The sequence below is a fragment of the Periophthalmus magnuspinnatus genome, chromosome 9 (genome assembly GCF_009829125.3).
Source record: "Periophthalmus magnuspinnatus isolate fPerMag1 chromosome 9, fPerMag1.2.pri, whole genome shotgun sequence".
Lineage (NCBI taxonomy): Eukaryota > Metazoa > Chordata > Actinopteri > Gobiiformes > Gobiidae > Periophthalmus > Periophthalmus magnuspinnatus.
The window spans coordinates 9,116,762-9,143,939 of record NC_047134.1 but is presented as its reverse complement, the minus strand read 5'-3'; the positions used below and the strand labels follow the sequence as shown (position 1 = coordinate 9,143,939).

At 42.4% G+C, this 27,178-nt stretch overlaps 1 protein-coding gene across 4 annotated transcripts; it reads left to right on the top strand.

The window, feature by feature from the left end:
* Positions 1-326: 326 nt before the first annotated feature.
* On the top strand, positions 327-26,839 carry mlxip (MLX interacting protein). Of its 4 annotated transcripts, none has more exons than XM_033973037.2 (17): positions 327-900; positions 6,053-6,159; positions 8,550-8,635; positions 8,706-8,795; positions 8,874-8,909; positions 11,389-11,563; positions 14,708-14,797; positions 14,908-15,002; positions 16,422-16,953; positions 19,362-19,468; positions 19,667-19,778; positions 19,978-20,087; positions 20,600-20,707; positions 20,882-21,009; positions 21,101-21,224; positions 25,882-26,011; positions 26,188-26,839. In XM_033973037.2, exons 1-17 carry the CDS (start codon positions 581-583, stop codon positions 26,292-26,294), a joined length of 2,457 nt encoding a protein of 818 aa, XP_033828928.1. In that variant the 5' UTR covers positions 327-580; the 3' UTR covers positions 26,295-26,839. The 4 variants fall into 4 exon arrangements, with proteins under 4 accessions (XP_033828928.1, XP_033828925.1, XP_033828926.1 ...); XM_033973034.2 differs by having other exon boundaries at positions 11,320-11,563; XM_033973035.2 differs by having other exon boundaries at positions 8,868-8,909.
* The last annotated feature ends 339 nt before the right edge of the window (positions 26,840-27,178 follow it).

Sequence of the window (27,178 nt, the reverse complement as noted above, 5' to 3'; positions counted from 1 at the left end):
AGACATTTCTCTCTGTGATTAGTTTGTTGTTAAACTCTGTGATTAGTTTGTTGTTAAACTGAGTTCTCACAACTGAGTTCTCACTTTTTTCATGTAAATAAATATAAAAAGAGCTTGTTTTTTGAAATTTATGGATCCAGAAGATTCGGAGCCCATAAAAGATCCGAAAGTCCCATTATTAGTACGCGAAGTCTCGGCATTCTCACTGAAAAATACTGTGGTTTATTTTGAGTTCATGATGGGCGGGGTCATAGGGGTGGGGCTCTGACACTAGCCAATCAGGTAACGGGTTCCAGGAGCTACTTCCTGATCCGGGCAGAGCCCAGTGTAGCAGTTTGGTCAGCTGGCTTCTGGCACTCTGCTACGTCAACTCTCGATAAGTTTACTCTGTCCACAAGTGCCCCAGCGAGCAAAATGTCCCATCGCGGGACTTTTAGCGCTTGGGACAAAATTGCACCGCTCTAATCCGCAGACGGCAGCCGTCGCGTCCCCCTGCGCCGCTCTGACACTCACGCAAGCCCGACTTTTATTGTTGTAGCTTGTTGGCTAACCTTAGCTATTTGTCTGATGCGTCGCCGACATGGATAGTAGAGAGGCGTCTTTGCGGCTGAGATATCGCCGTCCCCCGATGAAGCAAGAACAGGATGAGGACTCGGACTGTGAAGACGGCCCGCTGTCCCTCCGGAGCCCGGACTGTCCCGGGGTGCAGCAAGTCATCCACAGTGGGCACTTTATGGTCTCGTCGCCCCATATCGAGCACACGCCGAAGAAGGGCTACGACTTCGACACTGTCAACAAACAGACGTGTCAGACTTATCACTTCGGGAAAGCCAGCATGTCCCATATCTCCATAGATGCCTCTCTCACCAAGCTTTTTGAGTGCATGACGCTGGCATACAGGTAACTGGACACGGCTCCACGCGCCTTCTAAATGCACTTGGGTACATGGTCGTTTCCCTCATATTCCAACTGTCATGCTTTCTAAAACCTAGTTTTTAGTACAATGTAGCTGTAGTAGCCTATATTTCAGAGTTTGAGGGTGCGTTGGTGTGCATATTGGCTGGCTGCACCAGTTACATTTAAAGGTATTGGATGCATGAATATAGACCATTCTAAGGGGGACTGAGCAATACTGGCAAACATTGATATCTTAGTTTTTGTTTTTTATGTTCCCGGTGATGATATTCCGATGCTGTTAAAACAATCTATCAGAAATGTCTAAAAATCTTGGTGGAGATTCAAGTCTTGCAAAAGGCTGTGTAGACTGGAGGATAAAGGTGCAATATGTATTATTTCTGGAGGAAGGTCTGCCTGCTGCTTATCTCCATAAAGATGTTATTGCCATGCCTGGAATGTTCCACAGTGTGGCATTAACTGTATCCATCTCCATCGGACAAGCAGGTGACTCCACCAGGCAAATTTACAGGCCAGATCTGTGGAGAGATTAGCCTGTTAAGGTGACAAGGGCTGAGCTGGCAGTGTGGAGCTGGCACAGAACAAATGCAATTTCTCTGTCAATCTTAAAATTTAAAATATTACTTGTGTATGTGCCACAAAAAGAAACAGGCCTGGATAAACCAGATTGGGCCTGTCTGTATAATCTCAGTATATCTTTTTCCAAACCAGGTTTAGTTTTTGGTTGATTCATTGTGACTATGATTTACTTCGCTTCTCCAAAAACCTGTATATAATTAACAGATAACAATATTTCTTTGTAATTGTACTGTACCAGAGTCCTGTGAACAAGTACTTATTGGATTCACTAGCAAGGACCAAAACCTTAAAATAATGTGTAAATTACTTTATTATTAATGTATGATTATCGTAGATGCTCAGTTCTCACTGAGATGAAAGGATCTCAGTGAGAATGTATTTTTTATTGTTTTTTTAAAAAGCAGTTAATCAATAAATGCAAGATTATTAACTTTAATACCATTCTTTTGAACATTCTAAGCCAGCAATAACATCTCCATGGAGATAGGTATACCAGAAAATTTACACAGTGCCCTTAAACAACAAAATTACAGACATTTATGAAATATAACACTTTTTGTTTTGGCAGACTTTTAAAACATGTATTCAATGTATCCTCAAAACAACAACTGCGGTACTGTCACATGTTTTAACCAGGAGTCTTTCAAAGAGCCAAGGTAGCTGGCACAGGAAGCAGCGATTTACTCCAAAACTAGAAATTATGAAAATACTCACTAGAAAGTTACCCAACTTTTATTACTACTGTTATAATGGAAAAGGATGGATCCGCTGAAGACCAGTATATTGTTTTATAAGTAAAATATAGTCTGTATTGCACTAAATAGATGTCTGTCTTTGAGCATTAAGTTCACATGCTGTTTACATCTATTTAGAAAGAATTTTATTGGCAAAGAGTTGTTAGCATTACTGTGGCAAAAATTTTACTCTGGCCTCTGAAAGCTGAAAAAAGTGCTTATAAACTAATCTCCGTGAATAATTAGGATGCAAGGCATGCATAAGGCTAAGTGAGGAATAACTTTGGACCACTGCAAATTATTAAAAATTAGGTAGTTCTGTTTTTAGGACCATAAAAATCAGGTACAGCAACTTTTAAAAGTGAAGCAGGAAATATTTTCTGCTACTCTAGTATGTATTGAGGCGAAGTATTTGATTAAATGGTGTCAGCTGAATCTATCCTCACTACAGTAATATTGCTGTCACAAGCCTCCTCTTAATGCAAGTTCCTACTTCAAACATGCAGCTGGACCTTTCCTTGTTTTTCTATTTATTCTTTGTAAACCAAAGGCACTCAATTCAAAACGCTGCCAAGAATGCATGTTTCTTGAGCTCTTGAAATAATTTATCTAAAGATGTCCAGTAGCTCATCTCATCTTGTTTTCCTCCTTTGCTGCTGCTGCTCGCTGCCCTCAGAGCTCGCAGACTGATCCAACAGCATTTCACCTGCTCTGGAACAGCCCTGATTGATTGTTTGTGTCAGCTGTCAGGGAAGAATGAATGAATGGGGCCAGGACATATTTCGACTGTGGCCAGGTGGGTGAGAGGGCAGGGTTGTTTTAGGATATGCCTGTACACACATGGGCTTCTTTTAAAGGTACAGTAGGATGGATCATTTCAGTAGCTATGACTTTTTTGTTTTGTTAAAGACAATTAATTGCATTTTGACAGCGCTACTGTTTTCAAAGTAGCTAAGATAAGAGAAAAAGATGTGATGTTTGATAATTATGTATGAATGCAACATCAATAACGATATTGCAATATTTTAAAAAACTTTTTGGCACAAGTTCAGTTAGATTAAAACAAAACATGTGCATGCCTTTATTTACTTGTTTTCCTGGGTGAAAATAAAAACTCAAAGAGGGACTATTATGCAAAATTGTTGTTCCCTCATCAGAAACCTGGCTGAAGAGGTTTTATCTCATTTTATATCTATTTTTCACAATGGCTTCAGATGGTGGCCATTATTCAACTCCAAACGAGTGATTGTTCTCAGCTCAAAGGACTTCAAGTCTGTGGTGCCAATGCCAAACAAATAATGATAGCTTTGTGGATTTCTATATTTATTTCAAAAACTGTAAATCTCCTATAGCACATATGTCAAACTCGAGGCCCGGGGGCCAAATGCGGCCCTCCACATCATTTCATGTGGCCCTCAACAGGGTTAACTTAAAGGTATGATGGTCTTAAAATGTAATTTTATCAGGAGATGCGCAGTTACACAGCAACATTTTTACATCTAGGCTAATGCATATGTAATATTTGTAACTTGAACAAGTAATAAATACAGAAACAGTTAATTAACAAGTTAAAAAAGTAGTTAGATTTATTTTAAATACGGCCTTTTGAAGGCAGCTATTTTGCTAATGTGGCCCCCGGTGAAAATATGTTTGACACCCCTGTCCTATAGAGTGACATAGGCCCACCATGTTTTTGATTTTGACATTAGCAAATTCCAGAACATGAACACAATTATATAAAATTAGGACTGTTGCCATAGCATTTAAAGTCGTCATAATATTGCACATAACAGGAGTTGAAACCATAGACTGTAAATACACTGCCTGGCCAAAAAAAAGTCGCCACCTGGATTTAACTAAGCAAATGGGTACAAGCCTTCTCCAGTTGGTCAGGTCTAGGTTCAGCAACAGTACGTGCTCAAAGCATGAGGCCAGTTGACTACCTGAATATCCTGAATGATCAAGTTATTCCATCAATGGATTTTTTTTCCCCCTGATGGCACGGGCATATTCCAAGATGACAATGCCAGGATTCATCAGGCTCAAATTGTGAAAGAGTGGCTCAGGCAGCGTGAGACATCATTTTCACACATAGATTGGCCACCACAGAGTCCAGACCTTAACCCCATTGAGAATCTTTGGGATGTGCTGGAGAAGGCTTTGCGCAGCTGTCAGACTCTACCATCATCAATGCGAGATCTTGGTGAAAAATTGGATGGAAATAACACTTGTGACATCGCAGAAGCTTATCGAAACAATGCTACAGCAGATCCATGCTGTAATCAAAGCTAAATGCGGTCCAATGAAATATTAGAGTGTGTGACCTTTTGGGTTTTTTTGACCGACTATTTTTTTGGCCAGGCAGTGTATAAATGGACATGGCTAACCTGATAGCTGCTGCGTTCCAAATAGGAAGTGATCATGGATGCACTTCTGGCTCCAATTGGCTCCGATTAACTTTACATTGGAAAACTGTGGCCCCTCTCTCTGTAACTGCTGCAATGAGCCTTAATGAGCCTCATTTTGGTCTTAAAACATTTATATTGACCCGCTCTACATGATCATGGTATTTTTAGTTTGCTATCGTGTCTGTAACTCAAAGTATGAACATTAATAACAGACAAATCAGGCGCCTTCTTTCCCTGAGGTCACTCCCCGCTAGCATTAGCAACAGGTTTGTTTGCTAAACCAGCTCTAAATTCGCCCCTGTAACTGCTAGCCTCAATGAGCTTCATTTGACTGGAGCTGAATGCTGTGGTTGACGTCACCATCACTTAGTCCACTTCTTTATACAGTGTATGGTCAAAACTAATGAAGATGGGAGCCCTAGATGGGAGTATATTGCATATGGGCCATTATGATATTTATGTTGTGGAGGATTCCCTGTGATTAAAATGGACTAGACCCTGAGCTGGATTCAAGGAGAGCACTAATGGTAACATTGCAAAAGCCTGTGTTTGTGTCTGCCTCTTCCCTGCTGTAGGCTGCAGGGGGGGAGCTGGTGTTGTTGTGAAGACTGGGCTGTACATACTGTAAAGTAGGAAGAGGGAAAGTGCATGCTCATGACTTTAGTCCTCAGATTCCTCTTTGCGTGAATCAAGTCAAAGTGCGGCTGAAATGTGAAAGGGAACGTTTACTGCCCACGGCGCCTAACTGTTGCAATTTCCAGCCTTGAGAAATTCTGAGCACTTTGTTTTTCTTCTTTAAATTAACTGTATGCATCCTGTGTGCTTACAGGTTTACAATCACAACTGAGACTGTGTGTCCAGAGCCTTAACCTGCCATTGGTTGCTCTGGATTCTAAACAATCAATATCTGCATCAGCCATAAAAAAAATAAAAATAACATATCGGTCAATCTCTCGTCACAGCATGTATCTGTTGCACATTTGTTATGAGACTGGTTTACTTTTCCACAGAGCTCCACCTGTAAATTGGCCTGGTAGCATCACCTGCTTGAGATAAATAATTACATTGCCTTCTTTGGGATATTTCAGGTAAAGCAAGCCAATAACATCTCCATGGAAACGAGCAGGTGGTGTGCACCTTTAAATAGCTGTGAGATAAGGATTTTATAAGACCAACTGAGTATATTTTGAACTTTCTGAACCATTTTATTGCCAAATCTAGTTATAAATCATTTTGTCTTCTGCTGCTAGTGTTTGACAGAGGCAGTCTAGTCAGCATATTTCTGTTTATATAACCTATCCTGTACAAGCACGAAGCACATTTGCCAGCACTCCCCTAACCCTCCCTTCTCTACTCCATTGCATACTTTCTATTTCACAGTTTTTTTTTATGAATTGCTGTGCTTCTCTCTGTTAGTGGGAAGCTGGTGTCTCCCAAGTGGAAGAACTTTAAGGGCCTGAAGCTGCTATGGAGGGACAAGATCCGCCTGAACAATGCCATATGGAGGGCCTGGTACATTCAGTGTAAGTATTGGTGAAAAACTACATGAGTGCTTAGTTATTTTACATGATTTGTAGAATGTAATAGTAGCATGACTGTACAAATAGATCAAATTTTCTACACAAACATAATCATAGTTTTAGTAAAATTACCACATGGCCTTATTCTATAAAATATGTGTCATTAGGGCTGTCCTGCTGTAGTCATTCAGTTGATTGATTGATGCAGTATGTTGTCTGCTAGCACTACTTGACTCTGGCAGCTGCCCAGCTTCTAACTTAAAAGAGGGCCTATTTTACTTCTGTGAGCTATAACATATTTACAAAAAATACAAAATAATAAAAGGTAACATGTAAATATGCTATATTAGTAATGCTATATTTGCCAAAAACAACATATTAACATGTTGTAAGTCACTCCCCCTTCAAAGCGCTATCACAACACAATGGGTGTGAAGTTGTAGTTCAGTTTTGAATCATGTTTTTGTATAATCATGGAGAGTTGTCGAATGGGAGCATGGATGATGTAGGCTTGTGGTCTGAGTTTTGGACAGAATCTTACTGCAAACCGTAAGAAGGGTTGGAATAGGGTCTGGGTCTGAGAATGGAGTTGTAGATGGGGGAGAGATTATGTCTTCTTTAACTCCTCTCTCAAACTATTTCTTTTCTCTGGCTAAGATCCAAACTTCACTATCTTCAAAGGAGTTGTTAGTGGCTTTGAGATGGAGATGTACGGCGGACTGGGGTCCAGAGGAACTCTCCCGCTGGTGTTGGTACATCCTCTTATAGAGTAGCTGTTTAGGTTCTCCAATGTAACGCTCACTCTTCACTACACTGAATGGAGTAGACTACATCACTTTGTTTATGGCTCGGGTTTTGTCCTTAGGGTGAACCAATTTTTGCCTTAAAGTGTTTGTAGGTTTGAAAAAGACAGGAATCTCATACTGTCTGAAAATTCTCTGAAGTTTTTCAGACACACCCGCAGTGTAAGGAATGGTAACACCTCTCCTTCTAGGTTCAGATTCCCTGTTGTCCTGTTTTTTAGCTCTCTTCGTTCTATTGAAGGCCCATTTTGGATATCCCTCTGTGTTTGTAGGCACCATTGAGCTCTGTGTTGTAGTGTCCGAATCACTCCGAGTTTGTGCTGCAGTGGATGGTGTGACTCAAATAGCAGGAATCGGTCCATATGTGTAGGCTTCCTGTAAACTTCTACCTGGAGTCACCGGTCCTCTCCTATTGTTATTGCACAATCTAAAAAGGCCAGTTTGTTCTCCTTGGCTTCTTCCCATGTGAACTTGATGTTTAGATCCACAGCTTAATATGTGCAGTAAAGTGGTACGTTTGGGCTTGTGTGAAGCCAATAGTCGCATTCTGGACCGCAGTAAACGGCCGGTCCAAGAGCGCTTCAAACAGAACGTCTCAGAATGGCTCCATACACATTCAAGAGCCAGGCAAGTGCAGTGTGAATGCGGCTGACCTCGGGCCAAACAATGCAGTCCGCTGTGACAGTAAAAATGCTAGAAATTGAGGAAAAAAACCGCTCTGGTCACTTCTATGAATGGCCTCTGCAGAACTGCTGTTTTACATGTTCTTCTGACTAAGCCATTTGGATCAACTTAACATAATTTTCCAGAAGGAGACTAGTCTCCTCCTGCCTCTGTGTGTGCAGGTGAGCCTGGCTTTGTGTGCTGTTCCAAAGACTTTTACTTCTCCGCCACCACGCCTCCTTCGCTTACAATCCTCACGCTGTATTTAGCCAAAGGTTAAAGAAAAGACCACCCTTTTCCCCTTAGGGGAAGCGAGCAATGGACTCTCATGGCTCATGGTGCATGTTTGGGGTGAATGATGCTTGATGTATGTGAACAAGACTGCCCCAAAAGTAAAGGAAACAGAACTAAATCTAGAGCCACTGGGGTTGGTCCACAGAGTGCAATGTGTGAAAACAACCAGTTTGTTTACGTGTCTTGCTGAAGTGCTGTAGTTGAAATAATAAGCCCAACTCTATCAGTGCAAAGCAGCTTTGAGTTTTGGTTGTTACACACTCATCAGTTGTGTTAAACAGCAGCGTAGGGGAACAACGGCAACTTTGGAGTACTGTAGTAGCGCAAATAGACAGCGCTATGATTGACATATCTCACACTTTTACTTGCAAACAATATATTATGCCATTGCTGTTTTGAAATATCTCCCATATGAGTGTCTTAAGTGATATTTCTGTAATTTTATGGTTAAGTTTACAGTCAAACAAACATTCAAAATTATTGCATGGGAGCATGGGTGACATCGGCATGTATCCGATGAGGGGACCATTTTTAAAGAGACAATAATATCATCTGTAAATCTTTTCAAGCTTTTCATTTTTGTCAATTTGGCCCAGCCCTAATTGTACGCCTCATGGTTTTGTTTTTTCCCAGATGTGGAGAAGAGGCAGAACCCCGTATGCCACTTTGTCACCCCCCTGGACGGAAGCATAGAGTTGGACATCCATCGCCCAGCAGAGGTACATGCTTTGGGCCTGCTCCTGCCCTCAGGCCTCACATTTCTAATCCTCTGTCTGTTTTTGTTTCCAGGCCATCACCAATGAGGGCAAGTGCTGGAAAAGAAGAATAGAAATAGTCATTAGAGAATACCACAAATGGAGGACATATTTTAAGAAAAGGGTAAATGATAAAATATAGAATGTAATAGTAGCATTACTGTATTATGCTGTATTGATTCAGTTTTATTTCCAGTTACAGAAGCACAAGGATGAAGATTTGTCAAGCTTACTCAAGGTACACACATGAATGTTCGGCTGTTGCATACTGTTAAAGGCCCATTTTTGCTCACACTAAAAGTCACTAAGTATCACTTGTCGGTTTCTGTTCTGTTGCATGAAGAACAGGCGCAGAGGCACAGTTATCGTTCAGTAGATCTTTATTGTTGGTTACAGCAGTACTGTTGGGTTACACCAGGGTCTAACAGAGCCCCACAATCTCACAGTCTCAGAGAGTCTGAAGAAGGTGAGCTTGCACCAATGTTTTATATAACTCAAGCAGTGGGAGTTAACATTCTATAGATAAGAAATTTAAAGCACAATCGAACAATGTGATTAAATCAGGAAGTCGAACAATGTGATTGCATCAGTGGTCTATAATACCTAGAGTGCATGGAAAACAGAACGTTTTACATTATTATAAGAAAGTAAGCAATATTACATTTATATATTGTCCACACACTCCTACCCCTCAAGATAGCCTATTCTGTTTTACTGCAATCTGACTGTAAGGTGACATATGCTAAACCATGGTGTATTGTTTTATGAATCTTACAACAGACCTGGAGGAGGGTTTCAATCAGTTCATGCATGATAAAGTAATATTGTATTGGTAAGCTTGTCTCTTTAGCAGATTGTAACCCGCAGTTGCGACTCTTCATTTGTATAACTGAAACTAATAGGTTCTCCATTTCGCTCTGAAATATAACATTTTATCTATAAAAGCAAGTTATAATAATAATAACATTAAAATAGACAACAACAGGCTGAATAGCAGTACAGCATGCTAATATAACACATAGACAACGAACTGTCTGGTATGTTTACGTAAGTTAACGCTAACGTTACACATGCCGGATTGTCCACAAACATGAAAGACACGAGAGTTTGTTTCACTGATGTTTACTGTGGTTTTACTTCTTCATCACAGTTCACACCGTAGAACTAGCAGACACATAAGATATAACATAAGCTCTGGCTCATATTACATATACACAAAAAACTGCATATGAACGCATGGAAAATATACATACCAGTTTGGCCTTCTATTAAACAAACCAGTGAACCAAACATTTTATATTTTACTTTTCAATTGTTTCTTAAATAGTGCTCTGTCGGGAAAGACATTAGCATAAAAGGCTGAACCGAAAAACAGGAAGTAGTTTTCACGACCTTAAACTAGACTAAACTAAACATTTACAATATTGTTTCAAATGAAAAATTATCACCTTTATGGTCTTATAAAAGAACGGGAAATAAATAAGAGGAAATTAAATATGAAATGTTTAAAAGAAAACAAGTCACCTAAATTTTCTTCCAGGTATTACAAACACAACAGCACTATCTTGTGGTCAAACAAGTGAACTGTAACATATAATCAACTGTTATCTAAAGCATACATAACCATGTACATGAACCATAGACAGGAAACTGAATACGTGTCTGATATGTTAACTGATTAACTGTTAATATCTTAGGTTAACTAAAAGCGTAAAAAACAAACTAGATCTCGATCTCACTCCAAATCACTAAATTCATTGAATTCTTCATCCTCGGTAATGCTTCTGAACAACTCCGCTTGCTCCAGAAGTAGATGAAGCGCCGCTCCGGAAGTAGATGGCTCTGGTACACAAGCCTAGAGTGCCCTCGCGCAGTTGTCAGTATGACAATAACAAAGATATGATATATTTTAATAATTTCACATATAAGTCGCACCCCCAGCCAAACTATGAAAAAGTGTGACTTATAGTCCCGAAAATATGGTACATGTACTTACCTGCTTAGCTAAAGTCATGTTGACAATAGCCATGCTTAACTCCTCACTGTGGACAGTAGAGGACATCATATGCCTCATCCAGGTTTATGTGCAATTTGTATTTATTAAAAAGAAACACAATCAAGTGATCACTGACTCAAATGTTCCATAAAGGTACAGTGTATATCTTTTCTGGTGGAGTTTATGGCACTTGCTTGTCTCCCTGGAAATATGGAATGTTCCACAGTATGACATTCAAGGTTTATGTGTAGCTTTGCATGCATATTTTTTAAATCTAAAAATATCTTTGACATCCAGACTATCCAGACATCCAGACTATCTTTCTGTGAGCAGAAGATTGCTTCTCAACAGATCTGACCTGAACTTGGTCTGGTTGCACTACCCGCTTCTCAAAAAGCCATACTGTGGAACTTTCTTGGACAAGCAAGCAATAGGTCTCCACCAGAACAGTTATGCAACACAATGAAAAGACTTCATACATGAAATTGTACAGTGGCACGCAAACGTTGCCGGACATTTGAGTTGACTTTTGAATGGTGCTCTATCATACTTTTGGCAATACGTGCATGGCATGTACATATGTTGTGTTGCCCACTCTCTTGGACTCATCCTGCATGTGTGTGTTGTGTGTGTGTGTGTAACCTGTTGTAAGGACCCAGCGGAGCAGTTGTGTCTGTTCGGGGAAGTGTCTCCAGACATGCTGCGTTTGCCCCTTTACCAGGATGAAGACGCAGCCATACGACGCATGCCCCGCAAAGGCCTGGAGAGTTCGCCCGCCCCCATGGAAATGGACCCGCTGTTCGACATGGATGTGCTCATGTCAGAGTTCTCTGACACACTCTTCTCCACACTGGCCTCACACCAGCACATCGCCTGGCCCAACCCCCGTGAGATAGGTGAGGAAGGAAGCAGAATGTGTTATTTGAATGTTCAAATAACACAGAACACTACGTTCTGTGTTATTTGAAAATACTTATACTTGTAACATTTGGAGGGGGGTTCAGTATAAAATACAAAGAAACAAAACATGCCCCAGTGTACACAACAAATGTTTATAGAGGCTTATAATAGGCCCATCACTAATGTTTATTTTTTATTTTTTGATAGTATGATTACTAGTTATTTGAACTGTATTATAATCAAATAAAATAAAAAGTCAAATAATTAGCCAAAGCTAATTTATTTGTATAGCACTATTCATACAACAATACACAATTCATACAATTTAAAGTGCTTTGCAGATTAAGAAAGACGTTAAAATCACAACACAAACAAATAAAAAAATAATTATACAATGAACATTAAAAGAAGACTGCAGAATATAAATTTTTCAGTCATATGCACAGCTAAACAACCGTTTTGAGCCTGGATTTAAATATTGTCAGTGTCATAGACTGTATAAAGAAGTGGACTAAGTGAGTGTGACCCATAGCGTCACCCATAGTGTTCAGCTCCAATTGATGCTCATCGAGGCTAGCAGCTGGGAGCTATGTTGTCGGGGGCTTCATGCCCCTGGTAGGGTCACCCATGGCAAACAGGTCCTGGGAGACGGGTCTGACTGAGAGCGTTTCAGAAGCCCAACATGAAGAGGAAACCAACAAGGCCAGTTACGTCGCCCGGACTGGCGTTACCGGGGCCCCGCCCTGGAGCCAGGCCTGGGGTGGGTGCTCGGCAGCGAGCGCCTGGTGGCCGGGCCCAGCCCGAAGGAACGACGTGTGGCCGTCCTCCCATGGACCCACCACCTGCGGGAGGAGTCATGAGGGGTGGGTGCAGAGAGATCGGGGCGGCAGTCGAAGGTGGGGACCTCGACTACCGGATCTCCGGACATGGAGACTAGCTCTGGGGAGATGGAATGTCACCTCGCTGGGGGGAAAAGGAGCCTGAGCTTGTGCGGGAGGTTGAGCGTTACCGGCTAGATATAGTCGGCCTCACCTCCACGCACAGCTTGGGCTCTGGAACCCAACTCCTTGAGAGGGGTTGGACTCTCCATTTCTCTGGCGTTGCCTGCGGGGAGCGGCAGCGAGCTGGTGTGGACTTGCTCATTGCCCCACAGCTCAGCCGCCACGTGTTGGAGTTCAGCCCGGTGAACGAGAGGGTCGCGTCCCTGCACCTTCGGGTCGGGGACAGGTCTCTCACTGTTGTGTCGGCCTACGGGCCAAACAGCAGTGCAGAGTACCCGGCCTTCTTGGAGTCCCTGGGAGGGGTACTAGACAGTGCACCAACTCCCCAGTTGGTGCACTGTCTAGTACCCCTCCTTTGTTCTCCTGGGGGACTTCAGTGCCCATGTGGGTAATGACAGTGACATTTGGAGGGGCGTGATTGGGAGGAATGGCCTCCCCGATCTGAACCCGAGTGGTGTTTTGTTATTGGACTTCTGTGTTAATCACAGGTTGTCCATAACAAACACCATTTTCGAGCACAAGGGTGTCTATCGGTGCACGTGGCACCAGGACACTCTAGGTCAGAGGTCAATGATCGACTTTGTTGTCGTGTCTCCGGCCACAAACCTTGGACACTCGGGTAAAGAGAGGGGCAGAGCTGTCAACTGATCAACACCTGGTGGTGAGTTGGATCCGCTGGCAGAGGAGGAAGCCGGACAGACCTGGCAGGCCCAAGCGCATCATGAGGGTCTGCTGAGAACGTCTGGCGGAGCCCTCTGTCAGAGGGGTCTTCAACTTACACCTCCGGGAGAGCTTCTCCCTGATCCCGGTATGTTCGCATTGCTGGCAGTCAGCCAGACCTGTTCCCGGTGCATGTTGGACTCCGGCAGGGCTGCCCTTTGTCACCGGTTCTGTTCATTATATTTATGGACAGAATTTCTAGGTGCAGCCAGGGGCAGGAGGGGGTCTGGTTTGGGAACCACAGGATTTCATCTCTGCTGTTTGCAGATGATGTTGTCCTGATGGCTTCTTTGAGCCAGGACCTTCAGCAGGCTCTGGGGCGGTTTGCAGCCGAGTGTGAAGCGGCGGGGATGAGAATCAGCTCCTCCAAATCCGAGGCCATGGTTCTCGACCGGAAAAAGGTGATTTGCCCTCTCCGGGTGGGTGAGTCTCTACCTCAAATGGAGGAGTTCAGGTATCTCGGGGTCTTGTTCACGAGTGAGGGAAGGATGGATCGTGAGATTGACAGGCAGATCAGTGCAGCGTCTGCAGTGAATTGGTCGCTGTATCGGTCCATTGTGGTAAAGAAGGAGCTGAGTCCAAAGGCAAAGCTCTCGATTTACCGGTCAATTTACATTCCTACCCTCACCTATGGTCATGAGCTTTGGGTAATGACCGAACAGACAAGTTCGCGGATACCAGCGGCTAAAATGGGTTTCCTCCGTAGGGTGGCCGGGCGCACCCTTAGGGATAGGGTGAGGAGCTCGGTCACAAGGGAGGAGCTCGGAGTAGAGCCGCTGCTCCTACACGTCGAGAGGAACCAGTTGAGGTGGCTCGGGCATGTGCTCAGGATACCTCCTGGACGCCTCCCTAGGGAGGTGTTCTGGGCATGTCCCACCGGGAGGAGACCCCGGGGAAGACCCAGGACACGCTGGAGGGACTATGTCTCTTGGCTGGCCTGGGAACGCCTTGGGATCCCACCGGAGGAGCTGGAGGACGTGTCCGGGGTGAGGGAAGTCTGGGAGTCCCTGCTTAGACTGCTGCCCCCGCGACCCGGCCCTGGATAAGCAGAAGAAAATGGATGGATGGATGGCTTCAGAGTTTCTGTGTCATAATATAGTTTCAGTGTTATTGTTATATTGTCTGTAGCTATACTTAAAAAATTAGCAAACTTTATTGACAAGCCTTACAACCAACTATCATATTACCTAAAGATGGTATGATGGAAGCTTTGTCACCTGCTCGGCACAATGAAAATTACATCTGCAACTTGCAAAATAAAATATTGCTGTCTGATCTAGATCTGACCTATAACTTTTATTTTGTGCTTCCACCTGCTTGTCTCCAGGGAGAAATGTTTCCATACTCTGGAACATTTTCATGTCATCATAATGTAATCTCTCACAAAACATCTTTTCAACTGTCTGTGCCCTTCCTCAGCTCATGCAGGCAATGCAGACATGATCCAACCAGGCCTCATCCCTCTGCAGCCTAACCTGGGATTTATGGAGACGTTCGACCCCCTACAAGGTGAGCGAAGTCTCTGTACCTCCCCGTCGCAGCGCTGCACTCATGCTTTTGCTAACAGGAATAGTGTGGTGGGACTAACCTGACAACGCTAACATAGATTCTTGTTGCAGACTTATTTCACAGCCTCCGTCCACCCGCCTACCCCTCCACCCCCCCCGCTGCCACATCTGTTCCCTCTACACCCAGCAGTATCTGTACAGCACAGGTAAACACCAGCACTAACACCACAGTCATACATCTGTGCACTGACCCAGTGTATGTAGAGATAAATTCCGGTAACAATGTAACTAAACTGAATTTTAGAAGGCACATAACATCACACCTATAAATCTAACTGTACCTAAGTAGTAATATTAACTGTTTTATAGAATCTTGCATTCGAGGTAGAAGAATCAACTTTGTTCATGAGAATTTAAGTATTCTTGGTGTAATAAAATGTGTGGTAGAGATTTAAGAAATATCAAAAAACTTAACTGTAGTGAATCGATTTTCGCTCTGAGAATGGTAAATGGTTAAAATGCTAGTATTTTTTGCCGACGGGAAACTATTTAAAGATGCACCATGCAACTTTTCTAGTTTGTATCCATTGAGATGCTATTCTTTTACCTGCAATGTTCCATAGTGCAATGTTAAACTTATTGCATTCAATTACAGATGTTTTTTTTTATTAAGAAATATCTTCTCATTATTGCAGAGCATGTTTGTCCTACTTCCTGTCTTCTTGGAGATATAGTTTAATGCTGTACTGTGAAACATTTTAGACAAAGCATTAAAATCTCCTTGGATACAAGTAGGTGCCAGATACTATTCCTGGGTTTTAGATGACATCACAACTATTGGACTATAATATTGTATTCAGCTAAAATTAACATTGTTAAAATACAGGTTTTTGTTGTAATACTGTGAGTTCTTGGGTTTATTCACTAATGGAAATGATCAGGCTCGACACTTGTGCATTTACCTGTTGGATATTTGATGGCAAAGTACAACATAACAAATAGAATTTTTAAGTGTGATGCCACTTCCGAGTCATGGGGCATCAACTGATTGAATTAAAATGGATGAAGTTTATAATTTCTCAAATTTTTTTAAGCAACAACACATCTGACTATTCCAACTGGTTAAGGCTGTAAGTGTGATAGAAAATGTTTGAGGTTGAGGTAAGAAGCTTGGTCAGGCTAAATTAGCATTGGTGAGATATACACACTGGTAATCCTATGTTAAAATAGATTGTTATTACATTATTTACATGTACTTGATACAGTATATGGTTAAACATGTGCTTTTGAAAGCTGTCTCTTGCTTGATGAATAAGGAACAAAAACAAAGCTAAAAATCAACTGTGAAGTTACCTGTCGGACCCAGAAGTTACATCACCATTATGACATCTTATTCTATAATCTGAAAACGCCAATAGGCCTACTAGAAAAGTTACATAGCACAGCCCTGACATATATGTATAGAGCTTTTCATCATGAAAATGAATGCAATATTTTGAGCATACAGTAAATTGCCCATTACATATATTTACAAAACAAATAAATTAAAGAAGCTAACATTGATTAGCTTCTTACCTGCTCATTATGATGCTCTGTTTTCATCCTTACACTGTGATCTGATCTAGGCCCAGCTGCTGTCTTCCATGCACCTCCCCCCTGACCACATGCTCCCGCCTGGCCCCCTGCTCCTGCCCTCCTCCATGGCCAATCTACCCGCAGGCCCCAGCAGAGGCAGCACCGGCACTGACTTTGCACCCAACTACATGCCTCTTTTCCCAGAGCAAGTTCCATCCAGCACTCAGCCCATCTCTTCTGGGCCTCCCACTCTGACTCACGACCCTCTGACGCAGTGCCTTCCACCCTCAGATCTGTCCTCCCCGGGCCCCCCTACTCCCTCGCTGGATAGGACAGTTCTGGGTGACGCGCACACGGCCCCGCCTATCACCCACAATGGAGTTCCCGGCTCGGACTATGGCACTATATCCTCACAGCCGGCTCCTCCTCAGCTACCAGCTCTAGCCTCGATGCCCTCCCCTCCCATGGCTCAGACGTTCGCCCTCCCACAGCCATACCAGCCCGTTGGTACCAACAAAAACCGGCTAGTGAAACGCATCGCTCCAGCCAGCGCGCTGCCTGCCCCACACCTGATCCTCACAGGTGAGGGGCTGTTCTTCATGGCCGTGTTGACTTGGTGCAACAGTTTATGGATTCTCTTTTGGCCCTGCATCTTTATGGCTACAAAGTCACATTTCAAACTCCACAGAGAAAGGCAAATGAAATGGGTACATCAGAAAACTGCCTTTGGAACACAAATTTCTCACATTATATAGCTTTTTGATCAAATGGTTTGACCCAGTTGAAATGCATAAATGGAATGAGCACTTCATTCAGTTGAGTCAAACCCATAATTATTTGTCACTCTTGTTATGGTCTGTAAGCATGTTCCTTTTATCCGATCAGAAGAATCACTGGAGACCAGAGAGTAGAATCACTCAAGTTTTATTGTTCCCTATACATCCAATCTAATACAAGTCAGGCGTCCCCAGGGAAGCGCTGTATGCACCCAGCTACGTAGGGACACGTCTGCCCACTACACCAGTCCATGGTGGGTCACAGGACTTGAACCTGAACTCGGCCGTTAACCTTTTTCGTGAGGGACTTTAACCCTTCACCAGGGACTTGAACCCTGTATACAGGACTTGAACCTGAACTCGGCCGTTAACCTTTTTTTTTTTTTTTTTTTTTTTAATTTATATATATATATATATATATATATATATTTTTTTTTTTTTTTTGTACAAGCCTTTAACCCCGTAATATAATATTACACCTGTAATTTACCAGTTACCCCGTGGCCCTTCTGTCCCTAAAATGCGATTTTAATACGGTCAGTTTGCTAAATTTAACCACAGGCGGAACCAGACAGCACAGTGACTTCCTCAATTTACATGTAGTCAGTATGGACGTTTTGAAAGGTCTTCCTTACCTCTTTAGTTTGCCGCGCGGCGGGAAGTCACAATGCGTCCAGTCGCCTTGGACCTATCCTCAAGGGTCGGTCTCCGTCCCCAGGGCCTCAAGATCGGATCCTGTCGGGGGTCACCAAATTGTAAGCATGTTCCTTTTATCCGATCAGAAGAATCACTGGAGACCAGAGAGTAGAATCACTCGAGTTTTATTGTTCCCTATACATCCAATCTAATACAAGTCAGGCGTGATGCTGTCCCTAGTACGTGCACGGAGATCTCAGGGGCGGTCCCGTTTTGATCTGAGTGCCTGACCCTGAACGCCACATTTAAACATAAATCATGAATATTCAGTAGCTGGGTGTGGACATCATCTTCTTTCTTCTGGCACTCCTCTACCTTCCAGGCGCCCCACTGGCGCAGCGTTATCTGTAACAGCTTAATCTGGGAGGACAGGCTACACAATCTATCTATTGTCACAGTACGTTCTTTTCTATGCGATAGGGCAAGAATGGAGTGTGTTTGTGCAGTGTTGCATGAAAGTCCTAAACCTCCTTTTAGTCTAATCTTTAATATTATGAGCAATGACGTTTACGTCCTTCAGGTCCATTAAATATTTGGAGTGTGAGGTTCTGATATAAAAGCTAGAGATGGACAGTTCTTGAATACTTTACGAAGATGTGAGTCTGATCGCCAGTGAAGCTCCCCGTTTTCAAATGGCCGTGATTGACAGGTAGATTAGCCAATCGGGCACTCGCATGGTCCGTATTTGAAAAAATTAAGGAAATAAATATCACACAGGGCTGAAAAACATGGGGAATTCCTGCAGAATCAATCAGCGAAGAAAACTCTGTTAATCTGAGGTGAGATGAATTTGATTTTATTTGTAAATCACAGATGACCAATTGAGGTTCTTCGTTTCACATGTGTTACTGACAAAACAAATCAGATTGCACAATCACGTCTGGCTGGCCTTGAGACTCAACGGAGGAACGGTGGACCAGACTGATATCAATCTATATAAGAAATACTGAGAGATATCAGTCAGGATTTGTCAGGCAAGAGATGGACAGATAGATGGATAGAGAAAGAAGGCTTTTCACTGTTGCTAAAAATGGTCAAAGCTTTATGGGATACCCCTTAGACAATCGAACGTTTTAGCGTTTGATTGTCCTCTGTCAAAACAACCTCCTCATTTTCAGTTCTAATTTTTTATGCTATGTGCCAGTTGTGATATTAATTGTTAAGTGGGCTATTGTGTTTCTGTCCTGTGCCTGCCCACTCACTCTGCCAGCTCAGTCCTTGTTATCTTGGCTTATGTCATCAGTGGTATAATCCTCCCTACATCTGAAGCCAGACTAGACAAGAATGGACTGAACTGGAATTGACAATACTAACGGGATCAATTATACTTTGGAGGAAAATAATCAAAAATGTCGGCCCAATAATATCATCAGAGCTCATCAGGCATTGACTTCTCTGGATTAAAAAAATAATAATTTTAAATCAGACATTGGCCATAAAAAAACATACTGGTTGATCTCTAATAAAAACACATGGGTGATGAATGTAGCTTGTTAAGAATTTTACTCTGTGTTTCAGGTCCCTTCTCCAGCCATGCCAACGCTGTGATTGTGACGCCCACACACCTCAAGGCCGAAGTAGTTCCTAGTACAGGAGTGGTCATAGCGTCCTCTCCTCTGGCTGGGGTAAGCCTCTCTCAATCCAACAGAAGACAAACGCAATCAAATCCTCTCCATGATATAGTGTACTGTTTGTATATCTTCATGCCAAATACTTATTCCATAGAAGAATAAGTTATTACAGCATTTTTGAGCATTACATCTGTATTATCTTTCCTCCTGTACTGCTAATCTAACAGTATTTTGTTTTCTTGTGTGTACTAGTCTTCAAACTTTAACGTGGTGTCTCAGCCTCAGAACTCTCCACAGGCCTTGATACAAAATGACACCGGCTTTTCTTCCAGTCACAAAAGCTCCATAGCCTCACCCAGCACTGGTAAGATCCTTACCAGCTCGTGCTGACGTGCCATTCTTTTACCAACAAGGCACTGTATGGTACTGACTTGGACAAAGGCTTCTACTTTCAAAATGTCAACTTTCTACTGTATGCTTTATCAAACTAGACTGACTAGACTCACACTAATCTAAGATGTACATAGTGTCCTATAACATAAAGGCCTCTTTTGTCTGGACAGTTCTCAGCCGGCCGGCCTCTGGCTCCCCCTGTGGGTTAGACCAGGTGCCCAGTCCTCAGTCTTCTATTAGCAGCAGCGGCTCGCCACTAGTGAAGAATGAACAACATCAGGTTTGTGTGCTTATTTGTGTAAATAGTGTACCTAGATGTGCTTTCAAAGTTATTCTTTGTATAATTGTACTCTGTATCCTCGTTTAAATCAAATTTGTCATCCTTATGAAAACTGGGCCCTATACTACGAAGATGGAGAGAGAGTGCGCAGTGTGGAGACATGAAGAACGGCATAAGCAACAGCGCATTTATTCTTCTATAAAATAGATTCATAGAGGAAGGATTTAAATGCATTTAGCTTACATGCTATTGCTACATGCTGTATACAATGCTAATTACATTAACAGAGCCAGTTGTGAGCCTACTTTGTATCACCGCTTACAATATGAGAGCAATCTAAAATACAATTGTTATTGTTTAATTTTAGCAACGCTTGAGGTTAAATGATTCATGAGATGATGATCCAGTAAATGTTACCGAGTAACATTTACCTATATTATTTAGCCTGATGTGTTAAAGATTTCCTGTTATCCCCAGTCTCTAACCGTTTCTATGCTGTATTTGGTTGACAGGGCCGCAGGTCTACACACATCTCTGCTGAACAGAAGAGGCGCTGCAACATCAACAACGGCTTCAAGACCCTCTGTACCTTGGTGCCTCCCCTCAAGTCCCAGTCCAATGTAAATTTGCTGCTTTTTTCTGATTTACTGGGGCATTCATGTCTTGAAAGGTTTAGTAACCGTCCTGTATGCTCAGACACACTTCACTTTGCAACTGCATGCTGCTTATTTATTAAATGTACGGATCAGTAATGCACTGGTGTAATTGTGTGTGGGTTTGTGTGTGCTTTACAGATCAGTAATGCGGTCACATTGCAGAAGACTGTGGAGCACATTGGGAAGCTGCAGCAGGAGAGGCAGCAGATGCAGGAGGAGGTGCGCAGGCTCAAGGAGGAGATTGAGGAGCTCAACGCCTCCATCAGGTCTCCTGTCTGCTCCTGTCTGCTCCTGTCCGCTCCTGTCCACACTCTACACAGGCCCATAGTCTCACGTCTTTACTCTGTGTGCCCCTAGCTCATGCCAGGAGCAGCTTCCTGCCACTGGAGTCCCTGTCACACGGCACAGATACGACCACATGCAGGAAAAGTTCAATGAGTACGTCCAGATGCGTACACTGCACAACTGGAAGTTCTGGGTTGTATCCTTCACTAAAACTTTGTGTACACGTGTCAAATGCCACTGCAATAGCCCAATAGTGGGCTGGTAAGAGCACTGTCATCACTGCTGGTGGTTAATACCTGTCCATGTTTCACAGATTAAACTCACTCTTGTATTTTGTTTGGATATAGAAATCCCTATATTGTGAGTACCTGGAAGTCACAGCTTTCCCTGGGTAAATCTCTTTTTATCAGACAGTAAAGATACCATTCAGATGGCCCATTAGATAATGAAGTCATCACTTTAAATTATTATATTGGTTTGTGCTAGATGGTCTAATCTGGAGGGACATGTAGCTGTTAACGTGTTAGCACCTGTTGCTATAAACAGGCCTAATTCAATTCATCTTTATTTCAGACTCATGGTCCATTTTTAAAAACAGACAGGGACAGTGACAATACAAAGAGTAAACTTCTACATTTTAAAAAGACAGCCATCTTGGACTGATAGCGAATTGCACTGAATCTTATGTTTCTGAGTGACATTATTATTTCATTTTCTGACTTATTCAGCCTGCATATAAAACTGTACATTAAAGTTTTTAGTGCAGCTTGCAAAGTGTTCACTCGTGCAGTGAGAAACATCTCGGTCGCATTAGTCCATCGCGGCCTCAAGAGCACCCATAAAGCGTCATTATAAGTCACCTGCAGCCTTTGGAGTCTTTTTTTGTAATGAGTCCAGAGGTGGGCAGTGTATAGTGGTGTACAATATGATACAACATCAACTTTACATCATCAGAACATGAATCAAACTTGAACATAAGAGTATTAGCTTGAGCATACAACATTTTGCATTGTCTATAAGTATTATCGTCATCTGCCATGTCCACCGTGATGATATGCCCAACAATTTTAGTTGTAACCTTCAACACAACATTAGACAGGCAAAAATCAGGATATCTCGTGTGCTTGTCCTCTTTGGTCCTACAGATCATGATCATACTCTTAGTTGCTTTATACTTAATATCATGCTCCACACCATAAGATGAACAGATGTTGAGTAGCTGCTCAGACTAAACGCAACCAAGCCGTCTGCATACATTAAATGATTAAGGACAAGATATCCAACCACACAGCCAGTTTTACAGGTTTTAAGCTTTGTTGACAGTTCATCTAGATACAAACTGAACAAAATTGGGGACAAGATTCCTCCTTGTCTGACCCCAATGGTGACTCTAAATGGGGCAGAAACACCGTTTCTCCACTTAATCTGCATTGTCTGTTGTCCATACCAATAGATTAAAATATGCACAAAATATTTGGGTAAACCTATCTGAATCAGCTTCATAAATAATTTTCAGTGATTTACCCTTCGAATGCTTTGGACGCATCTAAAAAACACAAAAAAAATATTAATTCAGCCTCCTGCATTTGTCAAACTCTTTTAGATCATATACACACGTCTACCCAGCAGAGCCTTAAACCCAAACTGATTGTCTGTGGATTTAATACATTGTGAGATCCTGTCCAGCAGAAGTAATTCAATACTTTTTGACACTATGTTGGCCAGAGCTATATCTATAATTGCCAGAGCTTCCAACTTTTCCAGTCTTATCTTTAATGACAGGGACTAGCAATACAGTTAACAAAGAGTCAGGTAAAAATCCATGAATAAGGAAACCTGTGAGACAGATGGCCTTATTATTAGACAGTTTGGTGACAGCTTTAAAGACTTCATGTGATAGGATTAGATCTGCATGGCCAACACAAGGCTCACTCGGAACACAGTTAAATAATCTACTGTAGTGCTGACGCTCCAAAATGTTCTCAGTGCCGGAGGTGCCATCCACTGCACATAGCAAAGATGTTTTAGGGGCAGTCATGTTTTTTACTTCTTTCCAAAAGCCAAACGTGTTGTTACAAGAGAGTTTTTTGGGCCAACGAGTCCGCTCTCATAGCTTGCTCGTTTTTGGTTATAAAATGCAAGGCATACTTATGCTGAGCATTTGCGACCCGCTTTTGTTCATACACAAGTCTTGGCCTTCCTGCCTGTATCCAGTCCTTGGAAGCTTCTCATGCCTTAGCATAAAATTCAGCCACATGGGCATTCCAGCCTGGCCTTTCTTTCTGTTTAGCTTTTGTTTTGTGAAGAGTTTCACTTGACTTAAACAACACTTTGAACACAGAGCAGCCATCAGTGTTATGTATGAGGATATTGTCAGTTTTTTGCAGCTGCCATCCCTGCAAATGACTACTTCCTTGGGCAGGTAGATATTTCTTAGCAAATTATTAGTGCTCACAAAATAAGACAGTATTTCTTCCCCTGAGCAAGAGCTCCAGTCCAAAAAGAATGCATTACTTTCTTTCCTGTAAATTTCAGTCCAAGGTGTAAAAACTGACAGTTAATTTACATCCCAAATGGAATATGACCAGTTGTTGAGAGCTCATAAATTATTTTCATATCTATCTGATGCATCTGTATCTGCTATAGCTATGCAGTAGTTCAACCAAGAGGTGGCGTGCCAAGCTTCACTTAGTTTTACTTACATATCGCAGGCAAGAGGGCCTTAGTTAGTATTAAACCATTATCCTCACAAAACTGGTTCAGGTGATTGCCAAACATAGATTTATCGTCCATGTCTGAATTAAAATCTTCAATTGCAAGCATGTTTAAAAATAACTTCTTGTTGTGTACAAATTAATAAAAGCCAGTCTATTAAGATATTCTGTCTTATAAGGGGTGTACCCATTTAAAATAACACATTCCTTGCCATTTTGTGTAAGGTGGATCGCTATACACCAATCCACTTTAAGTCTCATTACATTAATAAAAGAGTTAAGCCTCTTATTCCAGAAGATTGCAACCACTAGGAATACGCCCTCTTATCCCATCACCAATATCAACGCAGGACTCCCCACCCTGAAAATTATGATTTGGTGAATTTAATCCTTCCAAACCCTGCTTTGTTAGAAATATCTCTTGTAAACACAGTACATCGCATTGGGTCAACAGGTGGTTCACAACAACTCTGCGTTATATCCTGTCTTCTGCCCCAAGCGCAGTCCGCGGCAGTTGTATGAGATAACCTTTAGGTTTATATCTCAAAGTTTTTACGCCTCCGTGCCAACGGCCGATGGGTCACCAGTCAACTGCTAGCCCACACCAGCGCAGTTGGCGCCAGCACCAGCCCTGCGGCTCATAAAAACGCTGTGCATAAGTGCCCACAGGCCAAATCTCCGGATTGTATACCTCCGCCACATCCTTGCACTCAGCCGTAACTTTAAACGAGGAAAATCAACTATTAGTAGTGGCTATTTTCTGGCACGTAACCTCACGGCTAAGTTGAGCTTGCAAATAGTGAGATTGTGTCTGGACATCTATGTCAGGTGACAATTTGGAGGCGAAAACACTCACCAGTTTAATTGTCCCCGTTTTTTGTGACTCGCTGCTCCCGTGCCCACGATTGCAAGCCGCTTGCGCTGGTTCCTCGCCCCAGGTGTACCAGAGCGCGCAGTCGTTTTAACTGCTCCTGGCTGCCGCCTTCTCCTTTTTACGACAGCACTTAATTCAACAGTTCCCTCGCCGCTGTCAGCTAGCTCTTCGTCTTCTTCTCGCTCTCCAGAAGAAGCAGAAGTGCAACTGGCAGCCTGGGTCACCTGCTCTATCCTGGCGTCCATCTCAGAGCCGCAGCCTCCGTCACCGCAAGGGGCCTCCAGCGCCACTGATCCGTATCCAAGCCCTTCTGTCGTGTCACAACCGCGGCACACTCCCGGGTATACCCCTGGCGGTTCACGTGAGTTGTAATAGCATGGAGGTCTGCACACACATCCACCTGTACCTTTAGCGCGCTCCTCATGGCGTCGATGTCAGCTTTTAACTGCTCCATCTTCTTGAGCAGGCCGTACACATCCATGCTTGAGAATGTTATAGGAGGCAAATCGTCCAAAAAGTGGGATACAAATCACAGTACATTTTCTCCGCATCCACTGAGGACTTTTGAGCAGCTCTTTATGTTCTTAATGTTCTTTTGTGCTACCTTGTGAGAGATATATTACATTGAGTAGTAGGGCACAGTTTAAACAGTATTTTCTTAGAGGCCTCTAAGCCATGATGCAAACACATTTGACACAGAATGGATAAAGTTCTCTAGATTTCACAGCTAGGAAGTTTAGAAATTCATCCTCCACTATTATTGTACCATCCACGGTCTCGTAGACTTTTCAGTCTAGAAGGCGCAAATGCAGGCGCAGCTTCAGCACAGTGCTGCACCATCCGCCGTCTTGCCATAATGTGCCTAAAATGACGGTTTGCTTATTTTACGGTGTAAGTTGAGATAAGGCTTGTAGTTGGTAAATTTGTTTTTAAAGTTACTTCTGCTAACACTTCTTTTAACTACCCCATAACATTGTCTTAACCTTAATCCTCAACTTAACATACTCATGTTCCTAACCTTAACCAAACCCTAGCATTTCCCTAACCCATAACCTTAACCATAACCCCTTTCCTAACTTCTAACCTTCATCACTTTGAATGACCAATCACAGCAGACATTCTTGCATTAACTATGTACATCTTGGTTTCATCCATTTTAGCCGAGCTGGGCTGTTTCAGATATAATTTATTATTTTCATTTGACATCTCTGTCTTTGTGCTGTTTCTGAATGTTTCATGTAAAGCCTTGACCTTGTCCACTGCAGTTCAGCATCATAATCAAGCCTCTGTTCGAGTCCTTTAACGGCATGGTGCTGACCACGAGTCGGGCCGAGCTGTGCCAGACCACGCTGCAGTGGCTGGACCGACACTGCTCTCTCCCAGTACTCAGGCCCAGTATGTACACTTTTTACTTGGTCATGGTTGTAGCGATGTATTAGAGATAGCTCATTCTCCTCTGATTTGATGTAATCATTAAAAGCAACTCTAATATCTTAACAAAATAAAATGTGTAAATTATTGAAAAAACAAAAATATGGTCTATAAATACTGACCTCTCTTCTTTGTTGCAGTGGTGCTGAGTACACTTCGCCACCTGTGCACAAGCACCTCCATTCTGACTGAGCCCACTCTACTGCCCGATGAAGCTCTGAAGGCCGTATCACAGACAGAACCCTAGAATCTGTGTCCTACCATGCACCTCCTCCTCTGGACTCAGTATCCCAGTATGCACCACTTCCTCTGGATTCTGTATCCGAGCATGCCTCACCTCCTCCTGACTCAGTTTCCCAGCATGCACCTCCTCCTCTGGCTTCATATCTCAGCATGCCTCACCTTCCCTGGACTCAGTATCCCAGCAATCCCCGTTGTCCTCCAGTCTTCCTTCTGTGGTTTTAAGGGCTCCAGGCACGATGTTTCTGCTCAATAAGTGAAGCAAAATCAAAAATAGATTTTTATTTAATTAAAGACTACTACCTTCTTGCCTGAGGGAAGGATTTTCAGATTTCAGAGAAGAATGATTGCCTTGCAATATTCAAAAGACATTGTGCAAAAAAGGGAAGCTGTTTTATATCTCTCTCTTTGTATAGGATTATGTGGATTTTTATGGTTTACCAACAACCAAAGTGTTTTCTATTGGATTGTAAAGTTTGACATGATTCAAAAACATATGAGCTTTATTGTATAATGCATCCCTTATTTGCTCAGGGGAATGTTAGGCTAGCATCACAGGTCTGTCTCTCTCTCTTATATAATTTTTATATGTATGTGTGTGTGTATGTGTATATATATACAGTTACATATTGTTCAAAATAATAGCAGTGAATAACCAGAATAATCCAGGTTTTTAATTTTTTTTTTTTTATTTCTACATGGCAAACAAGTTACCAGTAGGTGCAGTAGATTCTCAGAAAACAAACAAGACCCAACATTGATGATATGCATGCTGTTAAGGCTTTGCAATTGGGCAACTAGTTGAAAGGGGTGTGTTAAAAAAAAAAAATAGCAGTGTCTGCCGTTGACTTTACAAACTCAAAATTAATTTGTAGAAACATTTTTATTTGT